The sequence below is a fragment of the Larimichthys crocea genome, chromosome X (genome assembly GCF_000972845.2).
Source record: "Larimichthys crocea isolate SSNF chromosome X, L_crocea_2.0, whole genome shotgun sequence".
Classification (NCBI taxonomy): Eukaryota; Metazoa; Chordata; class Actinopteri; family Sciaenidae; genus Larimichthys; species Larimichthys crocea.
In genome coordinates this window covers 13,919,912-13,934,895 of record NC_040020.1, presented here as the reverse complement: position 1 = coordinate 13,934,895, position 14,984 = coordinate 13,919,912, and the positions used below count along the sequence as shown (strand labels likewise).

At 41.0% G+C, this 14,984-nt stretch overlaps 4 protein-coding genes across 5 annotated transcripts; 3 read left to right on the top strand and 1 right to left on the bottom strand.

Annotated features, from left to right (window-relative positions):
* The first annotated feature begins 915 nt into the window (after nucleotides 1-915).
* orc2 (origin recognition complex, subunit 2) lies at nucleotides 916-5,849 on the top strand. The gene is made up of 16 exons (XM_019257201.2): nucleotides 916-1,037; nucleotides 1,224-1,334; nucleotides 1,434-1,586; nucleotides 2,013-2,099; nucleotides 2,204-2,293; nucleotides 2,379-2,410; nucleotides 2,521-2,578; nucleotides 2,678-2,988; nucleotides 3,066-3,175; nucleotides 3,271-3,403; nucleotides 4,170-4,266; nucleotides 4,346-4,492; nucleotides 4,583-4,754; nucleotides 4,843-4,904; nucleotides 4,991-5,109; nucleotides 5,210-5,849. Exons 1-16 carry the CDS (start codon nucleotides 992-994, stop codon nucleotides 5,291-5,293), a joined length of 1,812 nt encoding a protein of 603 aa, XP_019112746.1. The 5' UTR covers nucleotides 916-991; the 3' UTR covers nucleotides 5,294-5,849.
* Nucleotides 5,847-8,118, bottom strand: cfap410 (cilia and flagella associated protein 410). 2 transcript variants are annotated; one of them, XM_027283395.1, is made up of 8 exons: nucleotides 8,058-8,074; nucleotides 7,878-7,972; nucleotides 7,748-7,766; nucleotides 7,567-7,613; nucleotides 7,245-7,474; nucleotides 6,983-7,133; nucleotides 6,761-6,860; nucleotides 5,847-6,331 (listed from the first exon to the last, which is right to left on the bottom strand). In XM_027283395.1, exons 2-8 carry the CDS (start codon nucleotides 7,952-7,954, stop codon nucleotides 6,167-6,169), a joined length of 789 nt encoding a protein of 262 aa, XP_027139196.1. In that variant the 5' UTR covers nucleotides 7,955-7,972; nucleotides 8,058-8,074; the 3' UTR covers nucleotides 5,847-6,166. The 2 variants fall into 2 exon arrangements, with proteins under 2 accessions (XP_027139196.1, XP_010754022.1); XM_010755720.3 differs by having other exon boundaries at nucleotides 7,878-8,118.
* Nucleotides 8,119-8,254: 136 nt separating this feature from the next.
* Nucleotides 8,255-10,514, top strand: rpl37a (ribosomal protein L37a). The gene is made up of 4 exons (XM_010755722.3): nucleotides 8,255-8,382; nucleotides 9,041-9,169; nucleotides 9,282-9,364; nucleotides 10,351-10,514. The coding sequence occupies exons 1-4, from the start codon at nucleotides 8,380-8,382 to the stop codon at nucleotides 10,412-10,414; spliced, it is 279 nt and encodes a 92-aa protein (XP_010754024.1). The 5' UTR covers nucleotides 8,255-8,379; the 3' UTR covers nucleotides 10,415-10,514.
* A 1,361-nt stretch (nucleotides 10,515-11,875) lies between these two features.
* On the top strand, nucleotides 11,876-14,916 carry pecr (peroxisomal trans-2-enoyl-CoA reductase). Its single transcript, XM_010755724.3, has 8 exons — nucleotides 11,876-12,050; nucleotides 12,597-12,730; nucleotides 12,832-12,997; nucleotides 13,081-13,162; nucleotides 13,255-13,351; nucleotides 13,444-13,554; nucleotides 14,072-14,183; nucleotides 14,293-14,916. The coding sequence occupies exons 1-8, from the start codon at nucleotides 11,939-11,941 to the stop codon at nucleotides 14,373-14,375; spliced, it is 897 nt and encodes a 298-aa protein (XP_010754026.1). The 5' UTR covers nucleotides 11,876-11,938; the 3' UTR covers nucleotides 14,376-14,916.
* Nucleotides 14,917-14,984: the final 68 nt, after the last annotated feature.

The window sequence follows — 14,984 nt, the reverse complement described above, 5'->3', positions numbered from 1 at the left end:
GCTGATTTCTGTTGATCTTGTGCAGTGGCTTCAAATGTCAGACTTGTGGTTCTACACACCACAATCATAGAAACAAGTCTAAAATGGTGCTGAAGGGGTTGCAGTGTTAGAGTGTTAGAGGCTGGTCCTCTGATTATTCATTTAATTTCATTTTTTTACTGTTTTGGTTTGGTGGAGAGTTTTTATGTTATGTCACCATGTTTTCCAAGTTTATCATAAACATTTTTCAGGAACATGCTGCATCTGTTGCATTTATTAATGCACTGAAGCCTGTTTTCCTCTTAACATGTAACAGATTGTTGCATGACCACAGATCATCTGAAAAGGTTTGAAATCTCTCCCTCAGAGTTTGACAATATAGAGGCCCCCAAATAGCATCTTACACAGGGCCCCTAAACACCTGGAAACGGCCCTCGGGAAGAGAGAGTATAATGATCATAAGCCTAATATGAAGTGCTGAGCAAAAGACGTTGCACATGCCAAGATTCACACATGTTCCTTCTTAATATCCTTTTACATATTAAGTATGTATTTAAGTGTGCTTTTGCTACCAGACATTCTCTTGAACACTAGTGAAGGTATTTATTTTATGACTAAATTACTATTATTCACAATTTTCCACTTTTTATTTTGTCTTTATCAATAATTATTTGTATTTTTCTTACATATTCCTAAAATAGGTGTGATAATAATAAGAATAAAATACATTCACCTTTTAATTATAAAAAGTATGATGCCGCTGTCAAAATGATTCAGTGTTTTTATCGTTGCATTGTTAGTTAATAATCATAACACTGTCAAACCTCAGCTACAGAGAGCAGTCTCAGCAGCGTGGTAGAGCGGCGCGAAGTGCATTGTGGGAGGTGTAGTTATAAGAAAGCCGACGCTCTGATTGGTCGATACGTGACCTTTCACTTGTCACGTGGTTTAAAAACTTCAGGAGGATGGCGCGGAAAGTTGTCACACCACACTGCAGCCTAGTTTTCAGTTTATGACAGCTCTGTTTACATTTTCCTCCGGTGTACCGACACTATCGGGTAAGTTATTGTAGTTCAGATACGTTTAGCTTCTGTCCCGCTTTTCTTTGGAGACATTCAGCCGCTGCTCGTTGTTGCTGACCGTCTCCTCTGCAACACACTGACAGTACTTAGTTAATGACGCCACCATGACTGATAGAGAACTCAGTTAAACATAACTCTGCGTGTTTGTGTTTCTGTTTTCAGCTCGCTGCTGTCACACTGTGTGTGTGTTCCCCTTTTTAGTCATGAGTGTGTTGGAGGTGAAGTTCATTGGTGATGGAGATGCTCTGGAGCACATCGTGGACAAACAGCAGGGTACGGACAAATGAGGAACTGTCGTCTCCTGCACGGATATTTCTGTTCATTAGTATGTGGATAACTGCTTGTCTGTCTGTCTGTGTGTGTCACTATAAGGTGTGCAGAGCAACAGTGCGTCTGTCCAGAAGATGGTGACGTTCAAGAGTCCAGCTGGACGACGAGCCAGAGAGGATGAAGGACATGAAGATGAAAATGGACTTCTAGATGAGCAACACTATATCCAAGCCTTAGGAACAGACAACACAGAAGGTGAGCGAGACAAAATCATTTCTATATACCTACAGTGAGGTGTAAACTATGAACATATATTTTTTTCTCTTTATGTTTGTAAGTGCATTTTTATTTATTCTTTTTATTAAACAAAGTGCAGTACACAGTGTTCACAAATGTTTGTTTGTGTTGAAGCTGTTGTAGAGAACTGTTGAACCAACTTTATGATCATATTAGAACCTACGGCTGTGTAACACTTTTAATAGGGTGTTAGTTAATTAATTCACCCTATTTCAATCTATCAAGGTAGATTGAGTTTAATTTTCATGATTGGGTAATGCTGCAATCAGAACAACAGCTTCAATCCCTCCTGGTACAGTCTGCTTTAGCAAAAGGGCCATTGTGTGTAGTGCTGCTAAGCATTTGGTTACACACTACTTTACACAATTTTTCTTGGTTTTACAGAAGATGAGGAGTGTATGTCCAGAGTGGCTGGATCGTCCATTTTCACCTTTCAGAAAGTCAAACGTGGACACAGCATGGCTCAGACTGGTGAGAGCCTCCATTCCCCCCTTACCATACGTACACAGCAGTCTTTTTATAACATCAGCCGCATTCATCAGACGATTATTAAAATTAGTTTCTTATGAATATAGCAAGTGAGTTGGCTCGGACTCCTGGGAAGAGCGTGACCTTCAGCACAGCACCCAACACTGAACCCTCAACTCCCACCCGAACAGGCCGCAGTGAGTTCATCGCACTTTTTAAAGATTTTTTGTGCACATTTACATACAACTAACAACTGTTTTCTCTCTGTCTCTCTATACCTAGATAACAAAGGTGAAATCAGGACACCACAGAGGGTGAGACTGGAAAGAATTTGTTTGCTTCACTTCTGATGTTGCCATTTTTCTATAAACTAGGGTTAGGTTAGAAATGTTATCTCAGTGTGATCTCTGCTTTTGTTTGACAGAGGAAGAAGGTTCAGTTTGTCTCCACAACACCACACCGGCTCAGGAAGAGGATGACAAGTGAGTTTAATATGTTACAATGGAAGGAGATTTTCTCACAGTAGTTAAGATATATAAAGAAAGACTTTACTATGATCTAAAGCTGTTTGATACTTTCAGCTCCCAGTGTCCGGTCAGACAGTGACAGTGAGCTATCGCCGTCTGACTCTGGGGAGGAGGAGGATCAAGATGTAGTGGAGGAGGAGCAGAAAGCAAAGAAAGAAGACAAGGAGAACATGAAGACTCCAAGAACGCCCAGTAAAGGTTTATCTGCAGCTCTCTATAAGACTCCCGCCAAGAAAAGCAAGAACACTTCTGAACCCGTCAATCAGCCCAGCATGATTGAGGAGTATTTTGAAGCTCATGGCAGCTCAAAGGTCTTGACATCAGACCGCACCCTGGAACGTTTACACACCCCTAAACTTGACAGGGTCAGTATACAACAGACTAAATGCATTCAATGAGCTTTGTTGCTGCATTACTGAAGATCCTTATGTTGTGTTTGCAGGAGACTTTGGTCCAGCTTTTAGAGGGAAAGCCGTCCTGTTATTCAAAAGAGATCCAGCAGCTCCACAACAAACACCGAAAGCATTTTAGCAAATGGATGTTACAGTTACAGTTAAGTGTGGTTTGCATTTTTTCATATTACATGCTCTTTTGTAGTGTTTTAAATTTGGCTCGTAACAGAAAGTGTCTCACTCTGGTTTTTGTAGGTTGGGTTTCAGTGTGCTGGTCTACGGTTTGGGCAGCAAAAAAGCTCTGCTGGAGGATTTCCGTGTGTCTCACCTGTCAGAAGAAATTCACCTTGTGATCAATGGATTCTTCCCTTCCATCACTCTTAAATCAGTCAGTATACACACAGAAAAATGGATATCAAAATTCATATCAAATTAAACTTTGGACTGGATTGGGTGGTGATATTTTGTCATAATATATTTTTCTTATTGTCAACAAATTTCATGAAAATATCCCCAAAAAATCCATTAGTGTCATCAATAAGTATTGTGTCTATCCAGTTCCAGATGTATCTTATTTCTCTGTTCGATAGAACTGAATTGTTGCTCAAGTAAAACATCAGTGTGTCTGACTGTTGCACTGAGTGACAAGTGTCTTTTATTGCAATGAACACAGGCGTTGTTGTTAATTTAGCCTGTCCTGCTGAAGAAAACACTCAAAATGTTCAAATGAAGCAATATTACATGAGAGGGTGTGCTTTACTGTTATTATTGGCATGCCATTGATGCGTATATTGCTTAAATTAAATTCTCAACAAATGCACAATATCTCCTGTTTGAGAAACATTTTCCATAAACTGAGGTACAGCTGTTTTAGAGAGTTACTTTCGCAAAAATGTAAAAATATTTATGACCCAGTTTAAATATTTACATCTTCTAGGAACTAATGTGTTTGCTGCTGAGTGCCACAGACAGGGTCAGGAAGTCGGAAACTTGGCAGACTGACACGTTCTCAGTTTTGGTCTTTAAACAGTCTTTGTTGACAGCCTTTTGGTTTAAAAGAGGAATGTTTGAGCAGTAGTGATAAAGATTTTCTTATTGTTTCTATGTATTGATATTGTTTCTATGCTAATCATACATGCATGCTTTTATTGCAGATCTTAAATGCTCTGACATGTGAGGTTCTAGAGCACCAGGGAAGTTTACGTACACCTTCAGACCAGATCCAGTACATCACTCAGACGCTAAAAGACAGTGAGTGTCTGCCTATCAATAGCCTCTTAAATTTATGTTTTGAGTTCTTGTGTTTTACATTTAAAGCATGTCCTTGCAGGCCCAGATCTCCATGTGTACGTGCTAATTCATAATATCGATGGACTGATGCTGCGAGGAGAGAAGACCCAGAGTGCACTGGGGCAGCTGGCATCCCTGCCCAACCTGCATTTGGTGGCTTCTTTAGACCACATAAACGCTCCATTGGGTGAGTGTTTGTACAGTAAGTGCGCGTACTGTTGTGTTGATCATATTAAAATGTTTCCTTGTAGCTGAATCTTTGTTGTGTACCTCCCAGTGTGGGACCAGTTTCAGCAGAGCCAGTTTAACTGGCTGTGGTGGGAGTGTGTGACGTTCCAGCACTATGCAGAGGAAACGTCGTATGAAAACTCTCTCCTGGTGCAGCAGACTGGCGCTCTCGCTTTGTCCTCCCTTACACATGTGCTACGCAGCTTGACACCTAATGCAAGGTACCACATACACCTTGTTTTAATGAACTGTCAGAGCTGTGACTCATGAACTGATTGAGTTCTTTATGACTTTGGGTTCTTTTTGCAGAGGAATCTTCAAACTGCTGGTGAAGTTTCAGCTGGAAAACAAAGATAATCCTTCATACACAGGTACACACATACTCAAAACTTAAAAACGCTGCACAAATTTCCACCTAAACTTCATGATTTTAATGTTTTCCTTTCACTGCGTGCAGGGTTGTCATTCCAAGATTTCTACCAGCGTTGTCGAGAGGCATTCTTGGTTAACTCTGACCTCACTCTGAGGACTCAGCTGACTGAGTTCAGAGACCACAAACTGATACGGACACGCAAGGTACAGTGCTGTTTCAATAATTCCCAGCTCTCATTCAGTGTCACAACTCTCTGCCTTCTCCGGTGTTTCTCACTTAACATTTATTCCCATGATTCTTCAGGGTGGAGATGGAGTGGAGTACTTGATGGTCGCTGTGGACACGAACACACTGACGGATTTCCTGGAGAACGAAGAGGGTGACTGAGAAGAAGGCTTTGGACTTGTATCACCATACCAGCAAATAGATTTAATTTGTTTAAATCAGTCACTAGCTGTGCTTCCATAAATGTATTTGATGCATTTTAGAGTCATGCATTAGAAAAGGTTTTTGCAAAAGCTTTTAGTCTCACTTGAGGTGGGTTTTGCCTTTTTCAGACAGGAGTTGATGCGGTTAATGAGGTGGAAACACATCTTCCAAATAAGTTTTGACATAGTAAACATTTAACTTATGACTGATGGTCTCTTCATCTCTATAACACAGTGATTAACACTCCACATACATCTAATGTAACCTTCCTCAAATTATACATCTGGATGGAAACACAGTACGGAAACTGATAAAGGCCCAGTTCCATCTGATCAACATGACATGAGCCCAGCTTACAGGCTTCGCACAGTTTAAATTAATGGTTCAAATCTAATTATCAGTGTAAATGTTTTGACTTGTGATAAATGCCCCATTGTAGCACTGTGACATTCACATCTTGGGTTTTCATGGATACATGTTTCATTTGTGGAATTAAAATCAACACTTGGAGTTACTGTATTGCAGTTTCATCTCTTTACTTACAGAAATAGATTTAGATTTAGCAAAACATACATTCTTTTGTTCTTACAAGGCAGGTAGGCATGCTGTTAACATCAAGCCAAGAAAATTATTAGGTACTGCTCCAACTGTGACAAAAGGGAGACGTCAGTGAGCTTATACATCACACATCATGCATATTGCAGTTAGAAGGTGACAGGTAAAAAAGGGAGGGGGGTGTTAGTGTTCTGATCCACAAGAACAAGGCATGGGTCTGGCGTGGAAAGGGGATGTAGGGAGAGGTTTGGCCCTGAGTGCCTGCTATAAAATGTTTCAGTGTTGGACGTCAGCGGTTTTCTGTGCCTGCAGTGACTCGTTTAGCATTTCTGAGTCCAGCGTATATGTCTGGAGTCTGTTTTGGGTAGCAGTGTGTACAACGCGAAGCTCCTCTTCATCCAAATCCCTCAGCAGGAGCAAGACTGCGTCAAGAGCATGTGTCTGAAAATACAATTTATCATTTATTGGCAGAGATAATTTATGTAATATAGATATAGATATATAATATATATATATATATATATAATATATATATATCTAATATATATATATAGATAAGGTGTGTGTGTGTGTATATGTATGTAATGTTATGTATGTCTGGTTTAATGTATGTATACTCTCTATGTATCTGATATGTATGTTGTCCTTCGTGTATCCTTCTATGTAGATCTGACTCTTGTCCTATCTGTGCTCTCCTGTCATCTGCTCTCTGTCCTTCTCTTGCTCTATCCTATCTCCTACTCCTGTCTTCTCTTCTGCTCGCTATCTGTGTGTTGTCATCTATCTCGTCTCTCTCCCCTCCTCCAGTTTTTCCCTCATTCCCCACCTTTTGCGTTTTTCGCGGCGCCTTGTTCAGAGGTAGGAGGATACCTTTTTCAGTGATAGTTTGGTTTCTCTAGTTGATGGAGAAGTAAGAGAGGGGAACTTGTCTCTGGAAAGGAGCTTCATCCCCAACTCTTCCCGGATTTTGCTAAAAATAAAATTCAAGAGAGAAATGTGATGATGTTTTTAATATTCCTAAATTATTTTGGCAGATTTTTCAAGACAATGTTCTATTTTCTGTAAGTGTTGGTATCAGTTTACAAGGCATACTTAGTCTCCTCCATGTTGTAGTTCAGTGGGTCATTCTCTGTCTCTGCATCTGGAAGTCCGTTGGTGGGAAGCTGGTTTTGGAGACTTGCTGGTGGTGTGGTGACCACTTCACCCTCCATGAGAGCCAATGCAATCTCATCCTCTGTCACTACTGCAAACACACATGCCAGACAGATGCTTGATTACAATCATCTCCAATGTCATCTGTCCTCTGAGGTCATTTGTGTCAATTGTGGGTATAACAGAAACACTGCACGCTCACCTTGGTTGTCAAGCTTCTGCAGGCGAGGCAGGCAGCGGAGCACAGTGAGGCGATATGTGCTGGAGTCAGTTCCACAACAGGGGTTCTCAGCCAACCAGAGCACCCTGAGACGAGCCAGTGGACGCAGATGAGAGAGCTCAGAAAGTGAGGGAATCATGTTCTTCCTCAGGTAGAGCTCACAGAGAGACAGACAGCCGGCCAGAGGAGAGAGAGACGAGATGCTGTTGACACTACAGACAGGGAAGAGGAAGAACATCACAGCCAGGATTCACTGATGTTGATGATTCAGTGTAAAAGTCTGCAAAGAGTTAAACAGACTAACCTGAGTGTCAGCACCTCTATGTTGGCCATTTGGGAGAAGATGGAAATCTGGGAATACAGAGTTAAAGGGAACACTTGCATTCAGGTGTACATTAAATTTCAAAATAAAACAAAATTAATTTGAGCATGAATACTGAATTCAACGTCAGACCAAATAAAATATCATTAAACTGCTTACTCACATCAGTCAGGCTGCATCCCCTGCAAAAATGACGTAACGTTACAACAAATAAAGATATACAAAACAAGTCGTGCCTTTTAACCTCGACTATTATGTAAACGAAAAGCCGAGAGAATTGCATTTATGTTTACCAGCAGTTCAGTTTCTTCACGCTTTCCAAGTCGGAGGCCTTAGCCTTGGCGAGGACCAGTTTCCGTGTCAGCTTCATGTCACATCGGCTAACTAACTGTCAAGAAAGAATATTTTTAATGCACTAAATGTTTAAAAAGAACAACAAAGATGTCGCATTACGACAGGCTAAATGGGCAAACATTTCAACTCAGCAGCAGGGATGTTGTCGTCCGCCACATAAACGCGCATGCGCGTAACCACTAAGCGTCCTTAGTTACAGCCATTTCCTGTGTTGAATATCGCGCACGTAAATATTTATTTTCGTCAAAAAAACGAAACACCAACACTACAACTTATCAAGTTTAATTACCTTTTTATTAGACGTATAATAGTTTTGTATGTATGTAGTTGTAGCTGCATTCTGCAGAAACTCAAAGTCCCACAATGCAGCGCAATCGACGGGGGTAAATCGCGCCTGCGCGGTAAGCAATCCCTCTTTGGACCTACGTCTCCACTGAAACGATGGTGAGCCCTGAATGTCCCCTTCATAATCCGTATCAATCTGACATTTTCGGTGCTTTAAATGACATAATCACATATTCGGCGTCTTAAGAGCGCCCCTTTTTATTAGACCTGGGTGTTATTTGTGTTGATTCGGTATTTGTTTCAGTAAGAAAAACGATGTTTTCACGTCTTACTGACTCAGTAATGGCTGCCACCATTGCTACGCTCACTGCGTCCAAGTGCCGGGCGGGCTAGTCATGGTAGCCCGCTTTCGGTGGAGGGTTCGGTACAAGTTTAGAGGATTGTTTGAAGGAAAGCGGGGCGTTGTGCTTCATACCTGAACACTTACTCGTCTCCAAACCCGACCGGAGCTGCTGAATTGATTTTAAGTTAGCTGAGTAGCTAGCATGGTAAGAGGAAGCTAACGTAGGCTAACATGTTCCTCCGGTCTGCATGTGTAACCCCGAAGTGCTCCCTGGAAATCACTCTGGATTAAAGCGTCAGCTGAATTATTAAATGTCATACTCAAAGAGCCATGCCCAGTGCTCACCTTCACCCCTGTGATTGATACATAAGTTGTATTAAACCACACATCAGGATACTGGTTACTACTTGTGCACCAGCAGTAATGATGCACATTGTGTCATTGTATCTGACACTTTGTTAATGTTGTCCACAGGCCAAGCGTACCAAGAAGGTGGGGATCGTTGGTAAATATGGCACGCGTTATGGTGCATCGCTGAGGAAGATGGTGAAGAAAATCGAAATCTCCCAGCACGCTAAATACACCTGCTCTTTCTGTGGCAAGGTAAGGACAACCGTACAAAGCATGAGTCTGTGCGTTAACTAATTCATGATCTACTGCAGGAACGTGTCTGCACAATACAACAGTCATTAATGTATTAAATTTCTATTTACAGACCAAGATGAAGAGGAGGGCTGTTGGTATCTGGCACTGTGGGTCCTGCAAGAAGACAGTGGCTGGAGGTGCCTGGACATACAAGTAAGTTTGTTGTTTTGTTTTTGTTTTTTTGTTGCAATTCTCTAAATTCATGTGGCAACATGTACTCGCCCAAGCTGAAATTGTTACTGTGGATGTGTTTATCTGTTGTAAAGTCATTGTGCCTTCTGCTGTCAAACTGAAGGACTCCACCAGCAACAAAGTTTCACCTCCAGCATGGTTTAGCTCTACATGCTCCTGGAGCTGTGTCTGGAATTTGTTGCATTGTTTGAGAGTAAAAGTGTCGAAGTTTACTCTGACAAAACAGCCATACAGGTTTTCACCTAGAGAGCTGGGTGTAATTTGTTAAAATATTGTGCAAAGCTTGAGATGCTAATTAGTGCTAACTAAATTTAATGGCAGTCAGTGATTCGGCTGAGCTTGTCTAGGCGATCAAGTTTTTCCTTACCCAACAGCACAGTTCATTACACCAATAAATCAATCTCAAAGCCAGACTGCAGCTTTCGCAAAACATTGAGCAAAATAAGCTAAATCAAAAAATGACTCCTGGGATAAAATCGGCCCACTCAGATTTTTCTTTTCCACATTAAGTAAACATCACACAAAAACCTTCTTCTCCTCTATTTAGGGAAGGTTTTGTGACTATGAAGCATGTCCCAGGATCTCACTTTTCCAGAGCAGCTGCCACCTTTTTTTTCTTTCCCAACTGAGAAACAAAGTAAACTGACAGCACAAGGAACAGCACAGTAGCTTGTGTTGACCTACCAATGGAAGTAACTGTAAATCATCCAGTGTGAAGCCTAATTGAAATAAATAGCCATGATCTTGACAGACCACCAAATGATTGGATCTACCATTGAACCGTGTCAGAGTGAAGCACAAAGCAATTCAAAAGTGCTTCTTGACGGTTTCAAGTTTTCTAAAATAAGCTTTCTGTAGTCGTGGAAATGTGAATAGGTAACTGACTGTGACAATTACAAGTGTTCATTGAAATGCTCACACTGAATATTTGTTTTTTTCTTTTGCAGCACAACTTCTGCTGTCACAGTCAAGTCCGCAATCAGGAGACTGAAGGAGTTGAAGGACCAGTAAACCAAGTGCGATGATCACTGGTGGATTTGGGACTTTTTCTATAATTTAACCAACCTGGACATGGCCTCAACATCCAAAAATAAAGCAGTCTGGAGTGGAATTGTTTGTTTGTGTCTCTGTACATGCATTCATGTTTAATAATGTAGCTGTAAGATTGAACTTGTGTGCCAAAAGTACTACTACTAAAGATACCTCACTAAACCTGCATGAGCAAAAAAGATGCACCATCAAAAGCTGTACAACTGTCCTAATACATTAGTGCATGTCATGATGCCACCCACAGCAAAATGTTTTCTTGGCAGTAAACATGCTTTTTATGAGAAAACTGAATAGCCCACAGATGTATGGGTGTTTTCACTCTGGTAACAGTGTGTAAGCTTTAAAGCCTGTTTGAATCTTCAGTAAGTTGCAGTTGGTGAAAATATTTAACTTAACAGATCAACAAGGCAACTTATGCTTGTTGCAAGGTCATTTGAGAGATACTCATTCTGCAGAGCTTCAATGTGAAATATAGATCACATGAGATATTCTGACTTGCTAAACATGTAATAGTAGTGGCCATGTATCTGCTATTGGCATGTTGTTCATGACAGATGCACCTAAATGTCACTCAGCTGTTCTAGATTACCTCTGTATTTCCTGCAATGGGTCAGAAGGTCTGCCATGGAGGTCAATGTGAGTACTATGAGGAGTCAGTTAATGGGCTTGAGATTAGATCTGTTAATGTCAGGCAACTCGTTCACATGAATCCATCAATCACTTGCTGTATTACTCAAGTGCAGAGTTTGTTTTTTAAAGTCATACTGAGCTTTAGCACAGGTGTAAGTATAATTAGAATCATCTTGGTTGCTTTCAAAGTTACACATTTTCAAGAACCATTTACAGGAAGGTTAAAACAAACACAAAAAAACAAACAATTATGTACATAAGAGTAGTTAATAAGTGTGTGTATATAATACAAAGCAACACAATAGGCCATTTTATTCTCTATGGCAAAAATGGAATAAATGTAAAATGGTAACTTCAAATACATTAAGAGGATGGCAATACACAGTATGTGTCTATATAGACTATAAAGCATACATACACAACTCAAAGAAGATAAAACAACTAGGGAGGCGATGTGCATGAGTGTTGAACAAAAATATTTTAGCTGTGACATTAAGTTTTGTGTATATGCGTGTAAATCATTACTGGAAGAAATTACTCAGGTTTGCCTCCCGACCATTCTTTGAAACGACATCACATAAGACGGATGATAAAATGTGTCATTGTCTGTAACATCACAACAGAAGAAAGTGTAAAACTTGGTTTTGGGAGAACTCTCTCAGTCATCAAATAGCCAAGTTACAATCAAAGTTAAATGACTTATTAATTATATAATATTTTACACAACACTTGTGGCCTGATAGAAAATAATGACATTCCTGAAGATGGCAGGACATCGAGGTGTCCAGCAGGGGGCGCGGTGTCGCGCTCCTCATAGATATCTGTGCTGCTCCTCAGCGGGGCTCACAGACCAGTATGGCGGCGTCCAGTGTTTTCAGATCAGGCTTGTTCAACCATAAAGTTGCAATAGTAACGGGAGGAGGAACCGGCATCGGTAAAGCTATCTCCGCGGAGCTGCTGGAGCTGGGTGAGTGACGTGTTTTTATTTTCAGAGACATGTTTGTTCACGTTGCAGAGACAGTTTGAAGTAACAGCAGCTGACTGAAGAGTGAACTTCGACACAGATACCACGGCTCTTCATTTAGACACCGTGCAGGCACAACGTTTTAACCTGAGCTGCCTCAGTGTTAACAAAGTTTAGTAAGTGCTAGAAAAATGAAGCATTAAATGTTTACAGTACATGGTCCTTGAAAAATGCTAATGAGGTCACAGAATTTGAAGGGTCACATAATTAGTTGCAACACCTAGATGAACCTCTGCTTTTATGTAGGTGCTGTTATAAAAAAAGCTGTCAATGCTAATAAATGTTGCCTCACAATAGATTTCAATTATGTTACTATTTTTGAAGAGTTCTGCCATCCATCTTGTGGTGACCTATTTCCCAATAATCACATCACAAAAACTATAACCTTTTTATTTATCGGTCATCTCTCTCTTGCTCACAAAAACTGCATCTTAAAGTGAACGATCTGTACTGCTGTGATCATAGTTTTGTAACTCTTTTTGTCCTCAGGTTGCAATGTGGTGATCTCCAGCAGAAAGGCAGAGAGGTTGGAGGCAGCAGCTCAGGAGATGAGACAAAAAATCCCTCCCTCCAGCCCTGCTCGTGTCACTCCTCTCACATGTAACATCCGAAACGAGGACGAGGTGAGCCTGCACACATCTTCAGCCTCCACCAAGTGCTCCGTTATCAATGCATGATCACCTGATTTCATTGTGGTGTCTTGTTTTCATTCCCCTCGCGGCAGGTGAAGACCCTCGTATCGTCGGTGCTGAAGCAGTACGGCAGGATAGACTTCCTGGTGAACAATGGAGGAGGTCAGTTCAGCAGCCCAGCAGAGCACACGTCCTCTAAAGGCTGGAAAGCTGTGATAGACACCAACCTGACTGGAACGTTCCACTGCTGCCAGGAGGGTAAGACGCAGACCACCAACCCTGGTTCAGTATGTGTTTGTTAAGCCTCTCACTGTGACCGTGTTGCTGTTTCATCAACACAGTCTACACTGCGTGGATGAAACAGCACGGAGGTGTGATCGTCAACATCATCGCTGACATGTGGAAAGGCTTCCCAGGCATGGCGTAAGCAGCACCACCTACCAACTCCACACATGAACTTAGACTCACACACTCCTCCTTTCTTCTTGAAACACTTTATGTCTTCACTTTGTCAGGCACACGGGAGCAGCGAGGGCAGCAGTGGACAACTTGACCAAGAGTCTGGCCATCGAGTGGGCAGCCTCAGGAGTACGAGTCAACGCTGTTGCGCCTGTGAGTACAGGTCATGACATAACACAGGATCAGTGTTGGAGGTCTTTTTAATTATGTACTCATTTCAAGTCTGTGTATTTATCTGCTTGCAGGGAACAATCTTTTCCAAAACTGCAATGGAGAACTACAAGGACTTTGGACCAACTCTCTTCAAGATGTCTGTTCCATTCAGCCCTGCAAAGAGGCTGGGAGTACCAGAAGAGGTGAGCAGCTCTGTAGCGATACCTACAATACCTTTAAAGAAACTCAGATCAGCTTTGCAGTGCTCTCTGAAGTAATAAGTATGCAAAACAGTTGAAGAATGTTCTTGAAAGTGCTTAACAAAGTCCCAATCCATACATCCAAGAAGTAAACAGGAGCACAAACATCTGTTATCAATGTCACAGATGTTATCCATCACATTCAACTGCATGAAAATGAGAAGTGAAACTGAACTGTTATTCTCTGTATTTCAGAAAACATCCGATTATTTGACTTTGTAGTGTTAATTTTAGACAGCAAAGTTCTATATCATGTTTCACAGGAGTGATTTAAAAACAACACGCTTCAACAAGTGTCGGATGATTTTGAGAAAAGGTTGTGTTCTTGGAGGGTTTGAGTTACTGGATGTCATGAGTTCAGGAAATCAAGACCTTTTTAAATAGAAAATACTTAAAGTGCAGTTATTACAATACAATTCAGTATGTGCTGGATTTTTTATAATTGTGTGTCTGTGTTCAGATCTCATCAGCAGTGTGTTTCCTGCTCTCTCCTGCTGCCTCCTACATCTCTGGAGCCACCCTGAGGGTCGATGCAGGACAGAGTCTGTACCACTCCATGTGGGAGATACCCAGTACGTTCTTTACAGTGTATACTCTGTACTATACATTATATTATACAGTATACATTATGTTATTTACTAGTATAGTAATCTTCTGTGGTGTTTGTGTGTTTGTCTGCAGACCACAGTGCATGGCCTGAAGCTCCAGAAGGGGAGAACCTGGACGCTCTGAAGGACCTGCTCAACCCTAAAAGCAAACTCTAATTCAGTTTTGTGGCGTAATCTGAGCCCAGTACAGAAACACGCACAGGCTTGGCCAATAAGCATCATGGATGTTGAGCGGATCAGGCACCACAAGCACTGTAATGATGCATGGTGGTCTGGTTATAAGATGATGTGATTTATTCTGTGTCGTGTACATAATGGTATGTAATTAATAATGATTTAGTTGTGACAAATGTTTGTTTTTTAATGGCTTTATAAATTGTGAAATTAACGTAATGGTTTTTAATACAGTTACTACAAAGATATTTTATAAATGGAGACAAAATACTAAAAATAACTAATAACAAGAAAAACTCCTTTTTAAATTTCCACTGATTAAGTATCTCTGTGTCAGTGTCAGGTGATACAATGTCAAACGCAATATCACTTTTAGTTCTTAGCCTCGACCTTGGACTAAGCTGCCACAGTGGAGTAGACTGCAACTGTTTCTTTTTTTGTTTTGTTTTTATTCTTGCCTGATTACAGAAATTCTGTCTACTCTATGATCTGGAAATAAAGCTGTGTAACTGTGAAATCATAAGCATGTGCAGTCTTTGACTTGTCTCAAAATCTGTCCAGTTCAGGATGAAGAAGTTACAAACTATCTGT

What these genes read in the sequence shown, in the direction of transcription:
- rpl37a (XM_010755722.3), top strand. An exon ending in CCTGCTCTTTCTGTGGCAAG is followed by an intron (nt 9,170 to 9,281) that starts GTAAGGACAACC and finishes TTCTATTTACAG; the next exon opens with ACCAAGATGAAGAGGAGGGC. An exon ending in GGAGGTGCCTGGACATACAA is followed by an intron (nt 9,365 to 10,350) that starts GTAAGTTTGTTG and finishes TTTCTTTTGCAG; the next exon opens with CACAACTTCTGCTGTCACAG.
- cfap410 (XM_010755720.3), bottom strand. Translation starts at nt 7,954, where the DNA reads ATGAAGCTGACACGGAAACTGGTCCTCGCCAAGGCTAAGGCCTCCGAC. An exon ending in ATAGAGGTGCTGACACTCAG is followed by an intron (nt 7,475 to 7,566) that starts GTTAGTCTGTTT and finishes CCCTGTCTGTAG; the next exon opens with TGTCAACAGCATCTCGTCTC. An exon ending in GCAGAAGCTTGACAACCAAG is followed by an intron (nt 7,134 to 7,244) that starts GTGAGCGTGCAG and finishes GTGTGTTTGCAG; the next exon opens with TAGTGACAGAGGATGAGATT.
- orc2 (XM_019257201.2), top strand. Translation starts at nt 992, where the DNA reads ATGACAGCTCTGTTTACATTTTCCTCCGGTGTACCGACACTATCGG. An exon ending in CGGTGTACCGACACTATCGG is followed by an intron (nt 1,038 to 1,223) that starts GTAAGTTATTGT and finishes TTCTGTTTTCAG; the next exon opens with CTCGCTGCTGTCACACTGTG. An exon ending in CACTCAGACGCTAAAAGACA is followed by an intron (nt 4,267 to 4,345) that starts GTGAGTGTCTGC and finishes ATGTCCTTGCAG; the next exon opens with GCCCAGATCTCCATGTGTAC.
- pecr (XM_010755724.3), top strand. Translation starts at nt 11,939, where the DNA reads ATGGCGGCGTCCAGTGTTTTCAGATCAGGCTTGTTCAACCATAAAGTT. An exon ending in GGCTGGGAGTACCAGAAGAG is followed by an intron (nt 13,555 to 14,071) that starts GTGAGCAGCTCT and finishes GTCTGTGTTCAG; the next exon opens with ATCTCATCAGCAGTGTGTTT. An exon ending in CTCCATGTGGGAGATACCCA is followed by an intron (nt 14,184 to 14,292) that starts GTACGTTCTTTA and finishes GTTTGTCTGCAG; the next exon opens with ACCACAGTGCATGGCCTGAA.